This window comes from Erpetoichthys calabaricus, chromosome 16 (genome assembly GCF_900747795.2).
Source record: "Erpetoichthys calabaricus chromosome 16, fErpCal1.3, whole genome shotgun sequence".
NCBI classification, from domain to species: domain Eukaryota; kingdom Metazoa; phylum Chordata; class Cladistia; order Polypteriformes; family Polypteridae; genus Erpetoichthys; species Erpetoichthys calabaricus.
Genome location: NC_041409.2, coordinates 47,378,524 through 47,399,321, shown reverse-complemented (window position 1 = coordinate 47,399,321; position 20,798 = coordinate 47,378,524). Strand labels below are relative to the sequence as shown.

The 20,798-nt window shown below is 37.3% G+C and overlaps 1 protein-coding gene across 1 annotated transcript in view; it reads left to right on the top strand.

Annotated features, from left to right (window-relative positions):
- Positions 1-20,126, top strand: part of LOC114667024 (butyrophilin subfamily 1 member A1-like) — a 77,498-nt gene extending 57,372 nt beyond the window's left edge. Inside the window, exons 8-20 of the mRNA XM_028822107.2 lie at positions 4,093-4,116; positions 4,207-4,233; positions 5,183-5,209; positions 9,695-9,721; positions 9,842-9,868; positions 9,978-10,004; positions 10,123-10,149; positions 10,259-10,285; positions 11,521-11,556; positions 11,922-11,948; positions 18,252-18,278; positions 18,361-18,387; positions 18,561-20,126. Of these exons, the coding sequence (XP_028677940.1) occupies positions 4,093-4,116; positions 4,207-4,233; positions 5,183-5,209; positions 9,695-9,721; positions 9,842-9,868; positions 9,978-10,004; positions 10,123-10,149; positions 10,259-10,285; positions 11,521-11,556; positions 11,922-11,948; positions 18,252-18,278; positions 18,361-18,387; positions 18,561-19,069 (839 nt within the window). The 3' untranslated portion in view covers positions 19,070-20,126. The remainder of the gene's footprint in view (positions 1-4,092; positions 4,117-4,206; positions 4,234-5,182; positions 5,210-9,694; positions 9,722-9,841; positions 9,869-9,977; positions 10,005-10,122; positions 10,150-10,258; positions 10,286-11,520; positions 11,557-11,921; positions 11,949-18,251; positions 18,279-18,360; positions 18,388-18,560) is intronic.
- Positions 20,127-20,798: the final 672 nt, after the last annotated feature.

Below are 20,798 nucleotides of genomic sequence, written 5' to 3'. Positions count from 1 at the left end.
TGGTTTTAAATGATCGACATGCAGCGCTACATGTCCAGATATATACAGGGCCCCTGTCGGTCTTTCTTTGTTAATATCTTCTGAACTTGTTTATTCAGAGCAGGGTGCTGGGGATGACAGCAATTTGCAGTGCAGTATTGTACAAATAATGCTTCAGAGGGTGTAGAACTTTGTTCCAGCACTGCTTTTATACAGACAGAGGGTTTACAATTAATCAACAAAGGTTAGGACACCTGCAGGAATTGTTTGCATCAACTTAGAGGGCTTAATTAACTTCCATTGGTGCAGAAAAGCTGGAATTTGTTAACCCATTACTTGTTCTATAAAAACACCCTCTATGTATAACTCTGAGCATAACATTATTTTTCAGTCTTTGGTAATCACACACATAAATATATATACACATTTACATATGCACACACACATACACACACACACACACACACCCCACACACACATGTGTATAAAAATATTTACCCCCCATGGAAGATTTCACTTTTTGTTATGCAACATTTTATCACAATGGAATTTGGCTTTTTTGACACTGATCAGCAGGAAAAGACTCTTTAATGTCAAAGTTAACACTGATTTCTAGTGATCAAAATTAATTACAAATATTAGATCACTTAAGTGTTAACCCCTTCATGTCTACTAGATGCACCTTTGGCACTTTCCAAGTCCAGCTATAAATTCTGAATTCGATGGAGATCTGGACTCTGACTCTGCCACTCCAGGATATTTTTATTTTTAAGCTATTCCTGTGTAGGTTTGGCTTTGTGCATAATCTCTATAACAGATTAGCCAGTTTTCATTTTTGTTACATGAAGGAAAAAATATAATTTTGTACCAGTACATTTAAAGTAAAACCACCAAACTCAAAAGCACTTTATGCTCTGCTGTGAATACTTGTCATCTCCAGTGTCCTCACAAATCGGTGTCACTTCTGTGCTAGAAGCCATTTTAAAATAATTTAAGTGTTGAAAACATCGCATAATGCAGATACATCCATTCATTTATGATGATGTTGAACTCAGTGCAAAAGTTAAAAATGGCCACACAGCCTTCATAACTGTGAAGTAGGTATGTATAAGCAGGACTTCCACTAAGCTCTCATTTTGTCCTTTCTTTGTTACTGCAGAATATCTAATGTGAAGCTCCATCACTCCACCTAAACACACATTTTTTCCAAGACTTTTCATTGTCTCATAATGGACTAGGATCTTTGTTGAGACAAAGAAGGGAAATTTTTTAAACTTAAAACCTAATTTTTACAGAGAATAAATCCACCAATGCATTCCAGTTCTTTAATTGTCCTGCCTCCATATGTGGTCTGGTTTCAGTTGTGGATACTTTACTTCTTCTTACTTAAAATGAATGTGTGCTGTGAGGGAATCGTTCGAGGTTTCAGCAAATTTTTAAACTGCATGTTTTTTTAATAACTGCTAATAAGCTGGACTGATGAGTACAACTATTAAACATAGCTTGACCAAAAATGCCATTGTTTCATGTACCACACCATACTGATGTTGTCCCATCAGCAAAGGCACAGAAAAGGAAAGTGACCAGGAGAAACACATAGTCAGAAACAGGCAGAGGTCAAACTGGGGGATTAACCAAACCAAATCAAAATACAGAGCACAAGAAAAAAAACAGAAAGCAAAAAACAAAAACTTGAAGTCAAATACTAGGACAACAAAAATAAATAAATTGCAGAGTCAAGGCACAGAAGTAGTTTTGGGATCCTAAATTCAGATGCCATGGAATCATTATGGATGACCTTTTAGCCAGTTGCCAATTAAGACATCATCAGCACCGCATCTCCCGAGGAATTCTAGGATTGTTCCCATGGATACAGGAGATGTGAAGAATACAAAATAGCAGCATCCTTTAGGATCCAAGATAGTGTTACGGTAAACAAAAATGAATAATCAGCTTTAAAATGAAGCGTTAAATTACAAAACTGATGGACTCTTCAGAATCCTTGATCATAAAACTCACAAAACCATGTAGAGATCGTGGCAAGAGACTTTACAAAACCAGATAAAAATGAACAAAAGTAACCAACATAACAGATGTAAGTGTCTAATCTGTCTATATTACTAATTATTGTAATAGCTCTGAGAAAACACCTGAAGAAAGCTATATGAGAGTGGGGAGTGGGGGGGGGGGTCCACTATAAACATTAAAAATGTTACAGGGAGAATAAGCCATTCAGACCAACATCATTTGTGAACATCTACTCACCTCACTCTTACAAAATAATGTCAAGTCAAGTTTTGGATATTGGTATTAAGGTAGGAGAGCAGGATACCCTAGGATTTTTCGTATTTTCGTACTCTTGAGTAAAGTTGATCAGGAGCTAGATCAGATATTACCGACAAAAAGATCAGGGGCTTGAGACAATAGATCATGAATGTGATGGACAGAAACATCAGTGGCTAGGTGCAATAGATCAAGGGCTTAAGCCCCAACAGTCCCCCTTCCCAACGCCACTGGTTTTGATTGTCTCCAAAATACTACTGAGTACCACACTACTTTGTAACTTCATGCCATGTCATTTTATAACCTGCTGAGTCATAATCATGGTCGTAGTGGGGGGCTGGAGCCTATCCCAGCTAGCATAGGGCACAAGGCAGTAACAGGATGCCAGTCCATCGCAAGGCAAATACACACTCACTATACCCACACTATGGCCAATTTAGCATTGCCAATTCACCTAACTTGCATGTCTTTGGACAGTGGAAGGAAACCAGAGCACTCTGAGGAAACCTTTGCAGACATGGGAGAACATGCATACTTCATGCATGGAGGACCTGGGACATGAAGCCTGGTCTCCTTACTGCAAGATAGTAGCACTACCACTGCTCCAAGATGCCGCTCTTTGTAACTTCATTTACCAGTAAATCCTGTTTGATTAAAAACTACTCAACATTTACGGGAAATTTACCCCTTTTTCACCTAGAGACCAGAAAGGCACGAACAGGATTTAAGGGCTAAAGGATGGGGCAGGGTGTGAAGGACTAAAGTAATGAGTTTGTTTAACATGTTTAAGCATTCATTAGTGATTTTGTATGGGTTTCATACAGTATATGCATTACAAGCATATGAAGTGTGCTAGTTCCACTTTTCTCTTTAATCGAGTATTTTCAAATGCACAGAATGTACTGTTTTTTATAGGGCAGTATTTTCCAAGTGAACGATGCATTAGTGCATAAGTCATAAGCATTACATGCTTTGCTTTGCACGCGTACAGCGAGCAAAAAAGCAAAACATTTAATAATAATAAAGCACACACAGGCAGTTAAGTGCAAACATACGCATAGTATCATTCAGAACTTTTAACTTGCATTGAATATATTTGAAACCCTAACTCTTGTATAAGCTCTACCTCACACTTGTTTTGCCCTGTCTAGAACTCCCTCACATGACAGTGTGGACAAATTACTTACAAAAGACTTCAAAAATATGTACAGACTGCTGATGCTGACCTTTTTATGATTGTATATTACAACCAGGGTTTGTATATGTAGGTTGCGGGCATGGAGAGTGGATTCTTCATGGGTTCATTGACATTTTCAGTGTCCTTTTTTTTCTTGCGAATATAGATTTTTCTGGCTTTTTGAGGGCAGCACAGTGGCGCAGAGGAAGTGCTGCTGCCTCGCAGTAAGGAGACCTGGGTTTGCTTCCCAGGTTCTCCCTGCATGGAGTCTGCATGTTCTCACTGTGCCTGCGTGGGTTTCCTCTGGGTGCTCCGGTTTCCTCCCACAGTCCAAAGACATGCAGGTTAGGTGCATTGGCAATCCTAAATTGTCCCTAGTGTGTGCTTGGTGTATGGGTGTTTGTGTGTGTGTGCCCTGTGGTGGGCTGGCGCCCTGCCTGGGGTTTGTTCCTGCCTTGCGCCCTGTGCTGGCTGGGATTGGCTCCAGCAGACCCCCATGACCCTATGTTAGGATATTAACGGTTGGACAATGACTGACTGACTGACTGGCTTTTTGAATTAGTGCTTCTGTTTTGGGATTTTGATTATTGCATTTTGGATTAAGCTTGTTGCTGAACATTTAGTAAAACTAACATCTTTTTATATCCCTTCAGAATCTGAAAAGCTGCTAGCAGAAGGTAAGTGTGAAAGAGAACAAAATTAGAAACCTAATTGATCATGTCAGTTTTACAAAACAATGAAAATTATTTGGCTTAACTTTTCAACAGGGAAAGATATGTGCATCAAACATTTAGGTAAGTAAAATTTGCCTTCTATCTTGAAGTTAATGTCTTCTGTATAGGCATACTGTACCTTTTAGAAACTAGGTCATTCAGGAGAAAACCTTTTTCTATACAAATACCTCTGTAGATGATTAACAAATGGTATATATTATGACCACCAGGGGGTACTGCAGTTCCCCAAACTCCCAACACAAAGGCTTGGGCACAAGTTCTACTTAAACAAACTGGTTTTATTGTGTGAAAGTCTTACAGATAAGCATTTCTCACAACACAACCACAACTCTTATTCTCTCTCTGCAACACTGTCATCTGTCCTCTGCTCCTCCAGAAACCTTTATCTTCCTCCTCCTGACCCTTGCTTGCAAGGATGAAGGAAGTTGCTTCTTTTATGTAATAGCTCAGAGCGCTTCTGGTATCCCGATACTGTGGCTCTGGAGTACTTTCAGGTATGTCTGGAGCCCAGCTAAGTAGGGCTCGTAAATTCTCTCAGCACCCCGTGGCGGCACCCATGGGGCCCAACAGGGATGGCCAAAAGTACTCCAATTCCCAATATGCCCTGTGGGTCTCCATAGCAGTATCAAAGCCCAGGAGGGCTGCCACCTAGGGTAATGGGGGAGATAATGTCCTGAATAAGAGCTGACTTCCCCTGTCCTTTTACACTGTTGGCATCCCTGCCAGGTAAGGATCCCAGTTGTGTGTGTGTTTTATGAAATTAGAGCTCAGATTAGTGCATTGCAGTACTTGCTAAAATAATTTCTGTAGATGGCCTAGCATGATGCTTATCTACAAGGCATACATTTAACTTGTAGTAAAAAAAAAATTAAAACACTAAAATAAAATTGAAATGGTAAGATATGCCAGTCATTATAAGAGGTATGCTTTTCGTATGATGTATTTAACAATGAATAAAATTGAAAAATGAATTAAAAAATAACTTGTATCTTTTTTGTTTTTTGTTTAGAATCTGAGATAACACAAATTAAAAAAGGTAAGCCAATGGAACATCCAAATAATATTTAAAAGATAAGAAATTGCAGTCATCACATAAAATGTAAATCCTCTGAAATTATGCTGAATGTGATGATCTGGGTATGGTTTGTACAGAGATAGAATCACTTTATTAGCTGTCTGTTCTTAATTAATTCTTCAGTTCAAATGAGCTTTTCTGAAAATGTGCCCTTTAAGCTCTGAATTTTTTATTTTTTATTGGTATTCCTTTTTAACAGGGTCTGTTTTCACTGGTATGTTTGCTGTTATTGATAAGTAAAAGTTAATAAGTACAGTAGCTGGAGAGTTACTTTTTTATTTTTGCTTTTATTAATCATTATTAATTTCAGAAGATAAATGCAGAAGAGAACAAATCCTCCTACATCTGCCATTGTGCAGTAGCATCAGATTACATTTTCATTACAAACCATTCACATTCTTTGATGTTTTATGCATTTAGACTGTTTCATTGCTGAAGTTTTGAGATTTTTAAAGATTATTTTGTAAACGTTTTGTTAGTTTTTCCATCTGGAAAATAACTGTGACACAGTGATTTTGTAGTGGTCTTATAATTCCTGAGTTGTAAATTTGAGTCACAGCCTGGTCATTGTTTGTGTAAAGTTGTCAAAGTGTCTGTTTTTGTGCAGATCTTTGCTCTGTTTGGTTTTCCTTACTCATCCCAAACATAAATTAAGTTGAAGGGACATTCTTAATTGGATTGGTGTGCATGTGTATGTGAAGTGTGTATTGTTCAGAGCTATGCACTTTTGGATAGTTCCAGGAATGATGTGAACTAATTAATGGATTAGAAATACATATGTTTATACATCATTTTTTTATTATAGATTTACTGAATGTGTCTATTCTGTTAATATGCTCATTTATGTACAGTAGATTTGCTTCATGCAATTGGTCAGAATATACTGTATACTGTTAGCGTGTCATTTGCTTCATGAAGGGAGAGTCATCATCAGATCTGAAGGAGTATGAAAAAGAAATAACAGGTGTGACCATTAGGGGTTGCCTCAGACCTCCAAACCAGACACAAGTCCCACATTCAAAAGACTTGTTTTGATTAAAAAAATACTCTCATACAGGCTTCTTCACAATGAACAATCCAGGAACAGATAATATTTATCCCCGAGTTCTTAAAGAGATTATCAAGTGATATAAACCTTTGACGTATATTTTTCGGAAGGACTTATGATCAATGGTTTACTTATCACTATAAACTGCCAGACATTGTTCAGAAGTCATTAAGAAGGCTAACAGAACGTTAGGTCATAAAGTGCAATGAGTAGAATATTAGTCAAAGAAGGTTATTCTGAAGCTTTATAATGCACCGGTGACATTTAAAACTTGACTTGGTGTTATTTTGGAAGAATTATGTGGATAGGACTGGCGAGCTTTGTTGGGCTGAATGGCCTGTTCTCGTCTAGATTGTTCTAATGTTTTAATATACACATTTCAGGTCAGTGATATGGAAGAAAGCAAGATATGCAGACACATATTCAGGAAATCAGTTTAGATTACTAAATGTTAATATCATGTGTAAAAGCAAACAAAGTACAAGGTTAGATTTTTGGGGCACGTTGTGGCCAACCCCATATAATTCACAACAGCAAATATAAAGAATGTGATGTGTTATAACATCAACTTCCATCTAAGGTTGACTGGCTAGGATCTCAGCTCTTCCATGTTTAAGGTTTTCTGGGAGGAAGAGGAGGATCCATACAGATGAACCTGGAAGTGACATCAGCAGGAATGATGTCAGTCATCCTTTCTGCAGAAAGGGAAGAAGAGAGGTCATTAGTACATAGTGCCACCCCCTGTCTCGGCAGAGAATAACCATCACCCAAGCTTTCAAGCTGTTTCCCATGCACAGGCACGTGACACAGGATATTCTGAAAAGAGGATACAGCAACACTAATAATACATGTAAACAGTGTAAAGACACACAATTGTCTATGGATTCAAATCTAAATCTCATCCACTTTTTTTTCCTTGGCAAAATTAATTCTTTCCATTCTAACACAGATTGCAAGAGTAAGGGTCCTCCTTTGCAAGTGCCTGTCTCACCACATAATACCCCCTTCTGTTTCTGTTGGTGACCTAAGGAAGGTATCTAAATGAATCAACATCTACAAAACACCTGATGCTGATGGAGTGTCAGTGTATCAACCAATTAGTTGTCATTTTCCCAGACGTTTTTAAATCCTCACTGAGTGAATCTGTGGTCCTATCCTGTTTCAAAATGATAACAGGTATCCCTGTACCAAAGTAAAAAAAAAGTTGACTTTCACAAAAACTACAGAGAGGAGGCATTCATTCCCATTGTGTTGAAATGCATTCAGAAGCTGGTACTGGGTCAGAAATTAAGGAATTGTATTTATTTACAGTGGAACCTCGGTTTGCGAGTAACTTGGTTTACGAGTGTTTTGCAAGAAGAGCAAAAATTTTTAATAAATTTTGACTTGATAAACGAGCAAGGTCTTGCAGTATGAGTAGTATGTATACTCTTTGTCTGCTGAGCATCATATGATCACAACTGAGCTGATGGTTCTTCTCTCTCTCGCTGCAGGATTGTGGGCAATCGTCTCCTATTCTCCATCTGAGTCGGCGTGCCTCACTCATAGTAAACATCCGTACGAGCGTATACTGTTTACTACAGCATTAGCATTGTGACTGTGTGTACGTGCGCGCTTGTGTGTGTATGTGTGTGTGCTCGCTCGTGCACGTGTTTCTGTATGTGTGTGTGCACGCACACGCTTGTGTGTGTGTGTGTGTTTGTGTGTGGGCTCGCGCGCGCATGTGTGTGTGCTGTGACATGCAAGTCCCCGTCTTGCATACTAAAACACAAAGTTGAGTCTCAGTACTTTAGCAACACCAGCTTTATTCAGCTTAAAACAGACACAGCAGTCAGGCAGGGCCCTGCGCATTTATAATGTTCCTTGTTCCTTGTATCACCCATTGACGGCAGGCGCTTATAGCATGTCCGTGATCTTTTCGGATTCGCTTTTACGGCGAACTGCTACAGTGCTGGGAGACTGCGATTGATTTGGGATGCTCTTCTGCTTGTTGTCCCGTTGGGTGGAATCCCACAAGAGTTTAGAAACTCACTCACACCAGCCATGATTCTTTTCAAAGGTAAAGTGCAGGTTAATTTGTTTTATGTATTTTTACTTTATATTTTTTATTAATCATTTTTATATGAATAGTTTTGGGTTGTGGAACAAATCATCTGAGTTTCCATTATTTCTTATGGGGAAATTCACTTTGATATACGAGTGCTTTGGACTACGAGCACGTTTCCAGAATGAATTATGCTCGCAAACTGAGGTTCCACTGTATTTTTCTTGTATTTTGATGGTTTCTGTTGTGACATCCCAGTGCATGTATTTGCATAGTCATGCCATCAGTCCATTACACATAGTAGAGATTCCCAAACTTTTTAAAATCAAGACCCTCTCAAAATCTTGTACCATCTGGTCAGGGTCCCTAACTAATATAAAGTCACACAGCATGATTTTAAGTAATAGGAGACTTATTAATCAAAGCAAATATTTAACTACAGTAGAATACTGACTGATTAAATGTCACAAGATATTTTTTCTTGGCGTACCACCTCAAAAATTTGAAGTACTACCATTTTCTTTCAGTCTTAAATTTTTAAGTACTGAACTTTACTGGCCACAAGTAAAATTGAGATTTCTTTTTCACCTCCTGCCCACTTTTATGGTTCCTGTCTTTGAAAGTGACTTTCAGCACGGCTCCTATACCTTTACTACTCCTCATGTGTCTCAGACTCTCACTTCCTCTTTCGATCATTTCACCAACGTGAAATTGACCAATCAAATTGCTCATAGCGACTGGAAACACAGACCTTAGCATTTTATTATATAGTAGATAGGGTCATTATTGTCAAGCAGTTCTTTTTAAGGAAGAATAAAGGTTACCAACATTGGAGACTCTGTCCAAAAAAAAAAGCTTTCTGACAGAGCTGAATAGGTAAACTAAAATCTTAAAAGGAGTTGATATTACAAATATACAAGTAACCAAATGAACAGACGTAAGGATTTTGTGTGACTATTTCACACACAGACATTTTCAGTTCATTCTTCCTTCCACTATCTAGTTCGTGGTCATGGGCAGCTAGTGCCTGCTACTGCAGCACTGGGTGTAAACACTGACCAACTCTGCTTGGGGTGCCAGTCCATAGCCGGGCACACTCTTGCCTATAACTAGACTGGAGCAGTTAAAGATGCTAGTTGCTCTAACATGTTTGTCATTTTGTTGTGGAAGGAAGGCCAGGGCACCTAGAGGGAAATTTGCTTGGGACTAACTATTAGCATGAGGTCCATGTTATTTCTATCCTTTTGTTTTTAGTAGCCACTTAATACTTAAGTTAATCCAATCGGAGATGTTTTTATAAGACAAACAGAGCTTTGAATATTCAAAATCTCACTAAACATTGTTTCAATTTTAGATAAAGAAAATCTAACAAAACGCAGAGGTGAGTAATCATTGGCTTTTCCTTTCTGTGTGGGTTTGTTATTTCAAATAGATTTTATTTATTAAAACATATTAATGTTACTTTGTTTCCAAAGATTACACATTTCTCTTTTCCTTGCAGACTCTGACATACAACAAATAAAAGATGGTGAGTCAAAGTAAAAGATAGAGGAACTTTGTGTTTTTTCATGATTTATTTAATGTTACTATTGAAAATATGTGAAAACACTTCTAAGTTACATTTATTTAAATTTCAGAAAAGGATAAAGACATCAGACGTTTAGGTGAGTGATATACTTCAAATTACTCCTCTTCATCTGTAATCTGTGAGTTTATGACAATTGCAAGATTTAAAGCAGTAATTATGTAATTAGAGTAATTAACATTTCATTTTTGTTGCAGAAACTGAGATAGAGAATAGTAAAAAAGGTAATTAAACTAAGCGAAAACTAATCTAATTCCAAATGCAACTCAGTCTCTAAGTTAAAGCTTTGATTTTCAAAGGAAATGTGTTTAACAACATGATTTTGCTTTTTAGAGGAAAACAACTTAAAGGAACAACTGGGTAAGAGTTTTGTTTAAATGTCCGCATGTGCAATCATATTATTTTGCAATAGCGTAACTTTTCATAAACATAATTATTAGTTTGCAATTTTAAAATAAGCCTTGATTCAGTAAAACTTAACAGTTAAAAATATTACATTTGATTTACAAGCTACAACTTAACTGTCTAAAAATAATGTGGCAGTGTGATTATTAAAAGCAGCCATGTCTTCCACATTTTAACCTGTACTTACCACACCATACCATTTTCTAAGCCCACTTAATCTTAAGCAGGTTTGTGGAGGGCTGGAGTCTACCCCAGTAAACATTGGCTGCAAGGAAGGTACAATCCTCAGGACAGGGCATCAATTCCATCACAGGGTGAATAAACACACAACCACACACTTACATAAGTCAGTTTATCATTGCCAATCCACCTAATCTGCATGTCTTTGGACTGTGGGAGGAAATCCAAATAAACATGGAGAAAACATGCAAACTCCATGCAGGGAGGACCTTGGACATTAACCCTGGACTCCTTACTTTCAGGCAGCAGCACCACCTGTAGTTTACATGCATAATTAGTAACATATAATGTCACATATATCCAATGCTGGCATTTTAAACACCATACTAGAGTGTTGTAAAGACACTTCCTATTTGTAGGACTAGTGGATAAAGTGTTGGTCCACTATGTCAGGGGTCATCTCTGTAGACTGTCATTAGAGGGATACTTTAGTTTTTATTTTATCACTAGGATAAAAATGGAAAAAAAGGTTAGGTGTTATTAGTGACGTATTTAGTTATTGTAGGTTGTTTAGTGATTTACTGTTAAAGTTAATGGTGTAATAACTTTGATGTATTACAGGGCAATTACAATAACTGAGATGGTTTCATCCAAAGCATATTTTTTTTTAGTTTCAGCAGTACGTTCACAGATGTTTTAAACATTTTGGATCATTTAAGATTTATAGTTTCTCTTGAACATAAAAAAGCACAAAAAATGCAGACAGGAAGAGTTTCCTAGAAAGTGCCATTAGATTCTAACACACTATTGATGGACACATTCACAACACAACCTTATGTGCAATTTGTACACAGTTAATTTTAGTGTTGTATTCTGTTATAAAAAATAAAGAATGAATAAAGATCTTAATTTTCAGACTGTGCTAATAGCCCATTAGTAGAAGTAGTAGAACCTAAGAAAAATATATTTCTTCACATAACAGAAGCTTATTTATTAACTTTTGCTAACAGAAACGGCAAAATCAGAGAGTGAAAAATTGAAACAAGGTAAGATTACCAAAAATAGAATTATATACTGTAATATTAATGACATATTATCAGACTAAATATCTCACAATGACCATAATTACTGCATCTGTCTTACACAGATAAAAATATATGCATCAAATAATTTATTTTAAATGTGATATATACAGTAGTAATATTATTATTAATATTTATTAAATGTGGTATAGCGCTGTGAGACCTCCTTATAAGTCACTGGACTGATTTTGAATTTTATTTTATAAGGAGTTTACAGGAAAACTATTGTATTCTTTATGTGGACATGAAAATGTATTTCTTTTTCAGTTAATATAAAGTCTGTTGTCAAAATTAATGAGCACATCACATTTCATTGTTCTTTTTTCCAGAGTGCAGTGACCTTCACAATGAAATAAGTAAGACTGCTTTTATTTTAAAATGCCTTACACTCTTGTTAAATCTCACAAGGTACTTCAGTAGAATATGTAAATGTTAAGAATTTGTAACAAAAATTATTACAAATTATACTACGATTTAAACATATTATTTAGATTTTTATTGGTTTGTTTTTGAGAGCAAGGGGAAGATTTACATATTAAAGATAGTGAAAATAACACTGCACAGATACTCAATAACCTGCATATAACTTTGCTCGTGAGTTAACTCTTCTCATAGTATTCACACAATGCTAATTACATATTACTTCTGAAAATTTTTAGTAAATGTTTTCTTATCTGATAGTCATGCTACACTCTTTCCTATGCTAATTTTTCTTACTTCAGTCCATTTTCTTGCCTCGATTCACACTGTGGTTTCACCTGCCATAGAACCATCTAGAAAGTAGAACTTTTTGACAATAAGTAATAGTGGGCTATCACATTTGTTTGTTTTATGGAGGGTTTCGTGTCTCAGTCAGGGACTCAATTAATGAATGCTTCAAATCCCTTAAGTCTGGAGCTTCATTTTCTGTCTGGTTAGGTGTAGTGCTTACTGTTGACTTCATTGTGTTCTTCATTCTGTCTGAGAGCACTACTGTGGTTAGTACTGCAAGGTGGTGATCCAAAATACACCTTAAAACCAAACATTAATTACTTACCAGAACAAAAGAATTAACAGTACACAGATATGAAAGTTATTGAAAAATGATTTGTGGACAGCTTACTAACATGCAAAGAATTCAAAGAGATATAAGATAGTGTTCTACAAAGAACAGCAGAGAAAAATTCCCCAAAGAAACATGAGAAGAAGTTTTAGTTGGCAAAAAGACATTTTTGTAGCTGTGATTTCTGTCAAAAGAGTGGTTACTAAGCAGTGAATGATGGAGTTCCCAAACTTTTATACTTGATATATGTTAAGAAGAGAAGCCATCTTAGCCCACCAGTAAATGCTTGGCCTAAGTACTGGTTTGGATCAGAAATGGTGGCCGTCATCTAAAAAAGAAGAAATAAAATTAAAAAGGAGCAACAAATAAAAAAGGTAATAATCATGCAAGATAAATAAAAAACATTCTTGCATTTGGCCTTGGCAAAGTAAGCAAAACCACAAGAAGAATGTTTTGCTTTTGCAGTTTGCATTCTCAGTTTTGTGTTATGCCTTTGCCTTTTTATGCTATGATTTTTAAAATCAGATATATAACTTCCCTGCAACCCTGCTTTGGATAATCTGCTGTCCATAAGGCATTTGACTCAAACGTTTTGTTGACCAGTACATTTCGACTTCAATCACTTGATATTACATCTTGGTATACAAGACATACAAAGAGAGCAATCTACTCGTCATATGTTACATCAGACCATGTGTGCACCCTGGAATTTGGTTTTAGTCTCTGATGCCGGATCAGTTGCAGTGAATGTCTGTTCAGGTCAGTCACTATTATATCTAAAATGCTGTCACTTATGGACAGAGTGTAATTCTGTAAGGAATCATCTGTACTGTATGCTATATTTCTGCCTTGTGCCCTTAAAATCTAGTGAATGGCAGCTTTGAAAGTTATTCAGCATCCTTATGATACCACACACAGTCAGAACTGGCATAATTGTTCTTGAGTTGAGCAAACTCATCACCTTTGTATGCTTCACTATTACTAGAACTAGAAGCTATCCTGCAGACACTGTCCATTTAAGAAGAACTATCACTATTATCACACTGTATCCTGCAGGGGGCGCTCCAGCTCCTCAAACCCGACACAGGCAGAAGTTCTACACAAACAAGGCTTTTTTCTGTATTGGGAAGCTCTTTCCCAGATGTTTCTCACAACCAAAGCACAAGTATGTCACAGTAGCAAGAAGCGCAACACTTTGGCTTCTTTTCTCTCTCTCTCTTTTCCTTCCTTCTGTTCTTCTCACTCCGCCTCCTCCTTCCTCCAGCAAGTTTCATCCATCTTCCTCCCAAGTCTGGCTCCTGGAATGAAGGCAGCTGGCTTCTTTTATCCTGCCCCTAGGAGTACTTCCAGTGGCCTGTTAACATGGTCCAGAAGCACTTCTGGGTACCCCTGCAGCAGCCCATGGAGATATCCACCAAACCCAACAGGGCTGAATTGGCAAACTTCAAGTCCCATGATGCCCTGTGGGAATCATAGGCACGGCTGCAACCTAGGTGGAGATAGTGGCCCATGCACGCTCTCTTGGCGGGTCCTTCCACTGCAAATGCATTCTGGGCAGGTAAGTGTGCTGACAGTCCACTACAACAAGATAAATCGCTTTCTTCTTCATACCCTTTATGTTCCAGCAGTGACCTGCGGTGCATTTCCTGAAAGCTTCATAATGCTATGTACTTGTTAACTTGTAGTTAAGATAATTTCCTAAAACCCTTCATAAATAAAGTAGTATTTATTCTCATTTGTAAATTAACGATTGCATCATCCCACTCTTTATTTTTAACATCATTCTTTATTTGAACTTTTGCCTCCGATACTAACACAGAGATACAGAGGATGCTCTAAGTAGATCTCAGAAAATACACGGACACTCTTTTTTGGACAATGTAATAACGAAAGGTCAATGTTGTCATTTAAATATAAAATTATAATGTAGGTTATAAATTAGTGCAGTAGGGCTCATTATAGTTTTGATATAGTTAACTAATCAAAATTTGCTAAGTAATCAGTCACATTCTTTAAAGTGGGAAGGTGAAGCGCCCCTTAATACCAGCAACAACAATGGAAGCTGACCAGAGAGGCAAGCAGCTCAACCAGAGATGAAATTTGAGACAGTGCCACCCAAGAAGCCAAATTAAAATCTACATGCTCTTAGCCGGGTGACAAAAAACCCTCGGGTCATCTCAGTAATCAACAATGAATAGAGAAACACAGGCTGCGCAAGGGTGAAATAATGACCCTACAAGGTCTGGCGTAGGACAAATGAGAAAGATGGACACACTAGAATTTTGCCCTCAGTCCCACTGTGATGCTTCTGACAGCTCTCTGTTTCTACACAACCAATGGATTCCTGCTGACCATCGGTGATGCACATGGCCTCAGCAAGTCTTCTGTGTCCAAATCTGAGCATACAGTGACTAGATTACTATTGTGCCACACATGTAACAAACCCTGAGGTTGTTGGTTTAAATGCTGTACTGACAATGTGTAAGCAAGTTTCTTCACCTCGCTCCAATTAGAAAAACAAAAGAAATGTGACAAATTGTATTTCATATGTTGTTAGTCGTTTTGATTAAAGGTGTAAGCCAAATAATTAAATAATAATTATAATAATAATATAAAGCCTTTCATGACACTAAAAATGGTTTTCATGCCAGTGCAGGCATAACTGGCATTGTAGGTGCAGTGGATGGAACGCTCATCCGTATTCATAATCCCAGCCTCTTGAATCCCAGCTACACTTGCTGAAAAGGGTTCTTGGTTGTAAAAGTCCATGTGATATGCAACCGATCATCAGCCAAATCTTGTGGATGAGCGACCTAGAAGTACACATTATGCTTATATCTGGTCCAACTATGGAGTATGTCAGATGGCAAGGGTTGGTGCATTTGCTGGTGACAGGTTACTGGGACACAGTGTGAGACCTCTTTATGAATACCTGCTAACTCCAATGTTGCATCCTAAAACCATGGCTAAGCAGGGGTAGAATAGCATATGTCGAAGCACGCACACTGTTGCTCTAATGTGCTCTGGGCAGGTGGTAGATGTGATTCCAGAGTCTGCACAAGCCCTTGGTGGCTTACACAAGCCTTGGAAACCAACATTTCTTTATTTTTTTCCAGCCTCTCCATAAGTTGTTTTAGCTTCTCTTTTGTGAAGTTTGCTTCATTTTCCTACTGCTGCTCGCCATTGCTCTTTTTTTGCAAGGAAGCCATGTCATGTTTTGAGCCCATTTATAGATTTTTGACTAATCTATATATATAAAATCCCTATGTGCGTCCAGGTGTCCGTGTGTGGGTGTCTTCTGGTGAAGTGCGCATGCGCGGGGCACGGTGCGGTGCGCGATATTACTGTCAGAGAAAGTTAGAGGCGTTTTACGGAAATACAAACCAGTATTACTGTGAGAGGAAATTAAAGGTACACAATACAGTGATGCATATTACAGCCACATACAAGCCAGTATTACTGTCAGAGGAGATTAAAGGCATATTACCAAAGCGCACTCCTGTATTACCGCCAGAGAAAATTAAAGGTATATTACAGACGTATATTACGGACGTACAAGCCAGCGGACGTACAAGACGGTATCCTTCAATAAGGGCGCGCACAAAAAGGCGAGCCTCAAAAGGGCGACCTCAATTGGGCGCAGCGACTAAAGGCGCGCGTAAATAAAGATCTGCACCTGTTGCTCTTCACATATTCCAGAGCCATTTGAACTAAATTATCTACCCGCCCTTATTGAATAGAGCCGTACAAGACAGTATTACTGTCACAGAAAATTAAAGACACACAATACACAGCGGCAGCCCACGAAGAACAGTCAGCTCAACAAGTAAACATCAACGAAAGAAAGGCTGAAAGAAAGAAAAATACGACCAACAAAAAGAATGAGGTCAAAGTCCCTTGCCATTTAATATAGACTGTTCCTACTAATGTTTATGCAGTATTGTTCTAGCGCCCGTTATTGTAACGGGCTAAATTACTAGTATGTAATATTATGTTAAAATAATTTTACCTATTAGTTGAAATTTTTATTTCTTTATTTTGTATTTGTGTGTGTATGTTTTTTTTTTTAATATTCAAACATGTCTGGTGTGACAATGTATATTTGACCATTGAAATACATGGGATCTATATTCCTGTTTTCTGATGCAGACATTATGAAGGAGCCCAACAAAGAAGTTCTTTAAACTCGTTTTATTAAATGTCGAATAACGACTCGCTCTTTCTTTATCTGCATCATTCACTATCTTGTTTGTCATTCACTAAAATTGATCATTTTAAGAAAAATGCACCCAGTTCTCCTGCACTCTTTACATTGATGTGCCTTATTCTGTAACCAGTGCACTCATGTTCAGGATAAAGTGTGCACTCACTTTGAACAAGAATTATGCTTTTCAAATATTTTAGCTATTGTGCCACTGCTGCTTCTGCTAATGTAGGAATCTCTTCTTTGGAAATCTAGTAAGGTTTTCTGACCCTTGTTTCCTTTACTTTACTGTAATTGTATTTATAGTTCTAATGTTAGCTGCAATAAAGTTCATGAAGCCAAAAGAGTTTTTTCATGTACTTGTTAACTTTGATTCTAGCCAGACTCTTAGACATAATAAATGTAGCCTGACATTTTCAGTCCACTTTGGGTGAAGGCTTGTGCTAAATTGTGTTATGTTTTATGCATGTCATATACTTGTTTTTTGTCTTGGAAGTGCTTTCTCTTTCATTTTTTTCTTCTTGCTTTGATTTGGCTATAAAGGAACATTTTAGTATACTGTTGCATTTTTTGCTTTGGCTTGTCTACTTTTTTCTCCCTCCATGAATTCAACCATCATCTGTTATGAATTACTTAACTTCCAAGATTTAATATATCTCCACATATTCTAACAAAATATCAGACTAGAAGAACACAGCATGTCAGTGCTTCATTCTTTATTCACAGGATAAACAACATGAATATAGTTTAAGAAAGTAGGTATTTATCACCTTTGGCATAATGTTACAAAATACTGTGTGACAATAGTGCTGGGTGGAACCAAGTGTGGAGAAGATGCACCATTGAGAGCTCCATTAAGGAGAAGTAATGTTAATGAAATGAAGGCACTCATTTGAAAAGCACTGCACTGGTCAGTGTTAATGTGTTATGTAAAAACTGACAGGAATGAGAGTCCTGAATTAATGCTTACCCATTCAGTAGGAGTTTATATGTGAAGACTTGCAGCTGGCCACACATGGTATTTGCTAATTGGTGTTTAATGCTTTGCATTTTCAAAATTATTGTAAAAGATTATAAATATCAATAAGTGGGCAGACTCTCTGTTTCCTGCTTATTCCTTTATGGTTACATCTTTATTTATCATCATTTTGACAAAGGCTGTAATTTGCTATAAAACTTGTTTACATTTTGTCTGATTAAATCTTGTTAATCTTTGTCTTTATCTTTCAGTTTCCTAAACTGTCAGTAAACTATTTTAAGTTGAAATTGCAGAGTTTCCAAAATCAGCTTCAGTATTGCCTAGTTACGCAATTAGCATTTCTGATAGATTATAGAGTACCTGGACAGTGGACATCAGCCAATTATTATATTTATTCATTTGACATTTTCTTTATTTTTCTGTCATCTTAACAGAAAACCGAGGATACATCTCAAACCAAGGTATGGCATTTATTGTATTCATATCATGAAAGTGTAAACTCAAGTATGAGTAATAATGAGTGACTGTTGTTTTTTATTGTAGAGCTGGAAGAGATGCGCTTAGTACGAGGTAAGTAAAAAGATTGCAATTGTCAACAGGTTTTTAAAGAGATTGTTACTGACTGAAACTTTACAGTTTTGTATATAAAAATGTGTTTAAACCTTTTTAGTGTTTTAAATATATTTTGTGCAACAAATCCAAAATTCAGTTAATAGTTCAATGTTTTGTTTCATTTTACATAGCTAATATAACAATGAGCCAAGACAAATCATCAAAGAATGTTAAAGTGTCTGAAGATGGAAAGAAAGTAAGAGCAAAAACATCCGTAAGAGCAAAAACAACCAAGCTAACAGGATGGGACTGTGCCATTGCCAATGAGAGCTTCACTGCTGGGAGACACTACTGGGAGGTGAAGGTGGGAGACATTCATAAATGGAGGCTGGGTGTCACCAGTGACTCAGACTTCAGTGAAGTAAAAGACAAGGCTAAGGCCAGGCAGTATTACTGGGCACTGAAGTGGAAAGATAAGAAGCTTATTACTGTAAACGGAAAAAAAGAAACAGAGCTGACTTCTAAACAGAAGGCCAGTGTGATTGGAGTGTTTCTGGATTATGACAAAGGACGACTTTCCTTCTACAATTTAGATGACACTTATCATATTCACACTTTGATATTTACCACCAAACTGCCCCTCTATCCCTTTTTTAACTGTACCAGCACTGAGAAAGATCTTGATATTAGTAGTAAGTAGCCAATGGAATGGAAGAGTCAAAGACAGACAAGACTACAGCCTAATGATCAAGCAGAGCAAAGTGACCTCTTACACATGTAATATTACTGTGTTGTAATGTAAAAAAATCTGACGGTAACCTAGTGCATCTTATACATTAATGTTTATAGTTTCCTATGATGAAATTTAATTTATGAATTACATTTAAGAATTAAAGTAAACCACAGTATTGCTGGATTGTAAAATTGAATACAAGCTGAACTTCATATTTTCTCCTGAAGTCTCATTATTTGTTTTCATGTCAGATGTTGCAGAGAACCAGTGTGAATCAGGCTGCTGTCAAAAAAATGGAATTCTCTAAAATATTGCAGTTTATATTTCTAAATCTCCTTGTTACTTTCAATAACTGAACTGCACAGATAGAAAGAATTTTCAGTGCTTAATCCAGTCACTTACATAATATGGCATTTGCCTTTGTCCAAAAAGAGTTTATTTGTAAATGAGAGTCTTTAGATCAAATAATATGTAAACGTGCAGCAGGTGGTACAACATTCACCCATATTCCAGCTCTGCTTCTATGGAATGAGTATATGAAGTTTTGAAAAACATTAATGCCAGCATACAGAGATAGGAGAAGTGACTTATTCTCTTTTACAATCTGCATAAAAAGTGCCAGTTAACAGTTAATACTAGCAAGAAATATGTATTTAGAATAAAAATATTTCAATTAGAGAACATTTACTTCATAGAGGTGTATCGAAGATTAAACACTGTCTCTTCTGCCAAAATACCGTATATTAGTGGGGGATGGATTCCAGAAGTACAGCCCTGTTGGGGTCCCTGAGGACTGAGAGAGGGCGATGGCCCAAAAGTGCTCGCAGGAAGACATGGCATGGCTGTGGAAGCATTCTTGGGTCTGCCATAAAATAGAGTACACTGCCTTACATAACTGAGTCAGAGTTGGTTGGCAGCAGGCAGAGGTGGAGAAGGTGAATTGTTTGATTTATTGTATTATTGTCGCTGACCATTTGAAAGAGGTCTGTGAAGAAGTGCTTGGAGAGAATAAAAGTCTGTTATTTTATCCTAATAATGTGTTTGGATTTACTGTGTCTGTGGTTTGGGGCTCTCTGACATTCCCTTGTGGTCACACCACCCTAAAAAGAGGGAGTTATTAGAAGAAAGGTAGGTAAAAACTGCAGCTGTATTCTGAAACAGTCCATACAGTACTTATGGGAACCTCACGTCAAGTTTAGCAGTAGTTGTGCAGCAAGAACCAACCCTGAGGTCCCTCCAGTCCATTGCAGGGCACCCTCAATCAACCATCTCCACTCCCTCACACTGACCCAGTTTAAAGCTTGTCTGTCTATCTGTAGGAATTTCTTTCAGCTGTGGGAGAAGAGCCATGTAAAAAAGGTAAAAACACACTAATTTGTGGGAGATGGCCCATCTTTCAAGAATCAAATCTTATTGTATAAAGCAGAAAAGTTACCTGTTGTGCCACCTTACTATTATACTCTGGCGCATAACTGTTAAAATACTTTAGTGATGTTTACATGAGCCAAAACTATTATAGATGGTAAAGGCTAAAAAAAAGTATCACATTGAGAAAATAGCCAACCAATTTTTGTTATATGTTGATAAGGAAGACACAACAATGTGAGAGGGTTGGAGCACCACTCTGGTAACCCAAATAACTGAAGGTTTTGGCAGCAAACAAAAAGCATATAAGAAGCTGCAGAAACATCTTAAC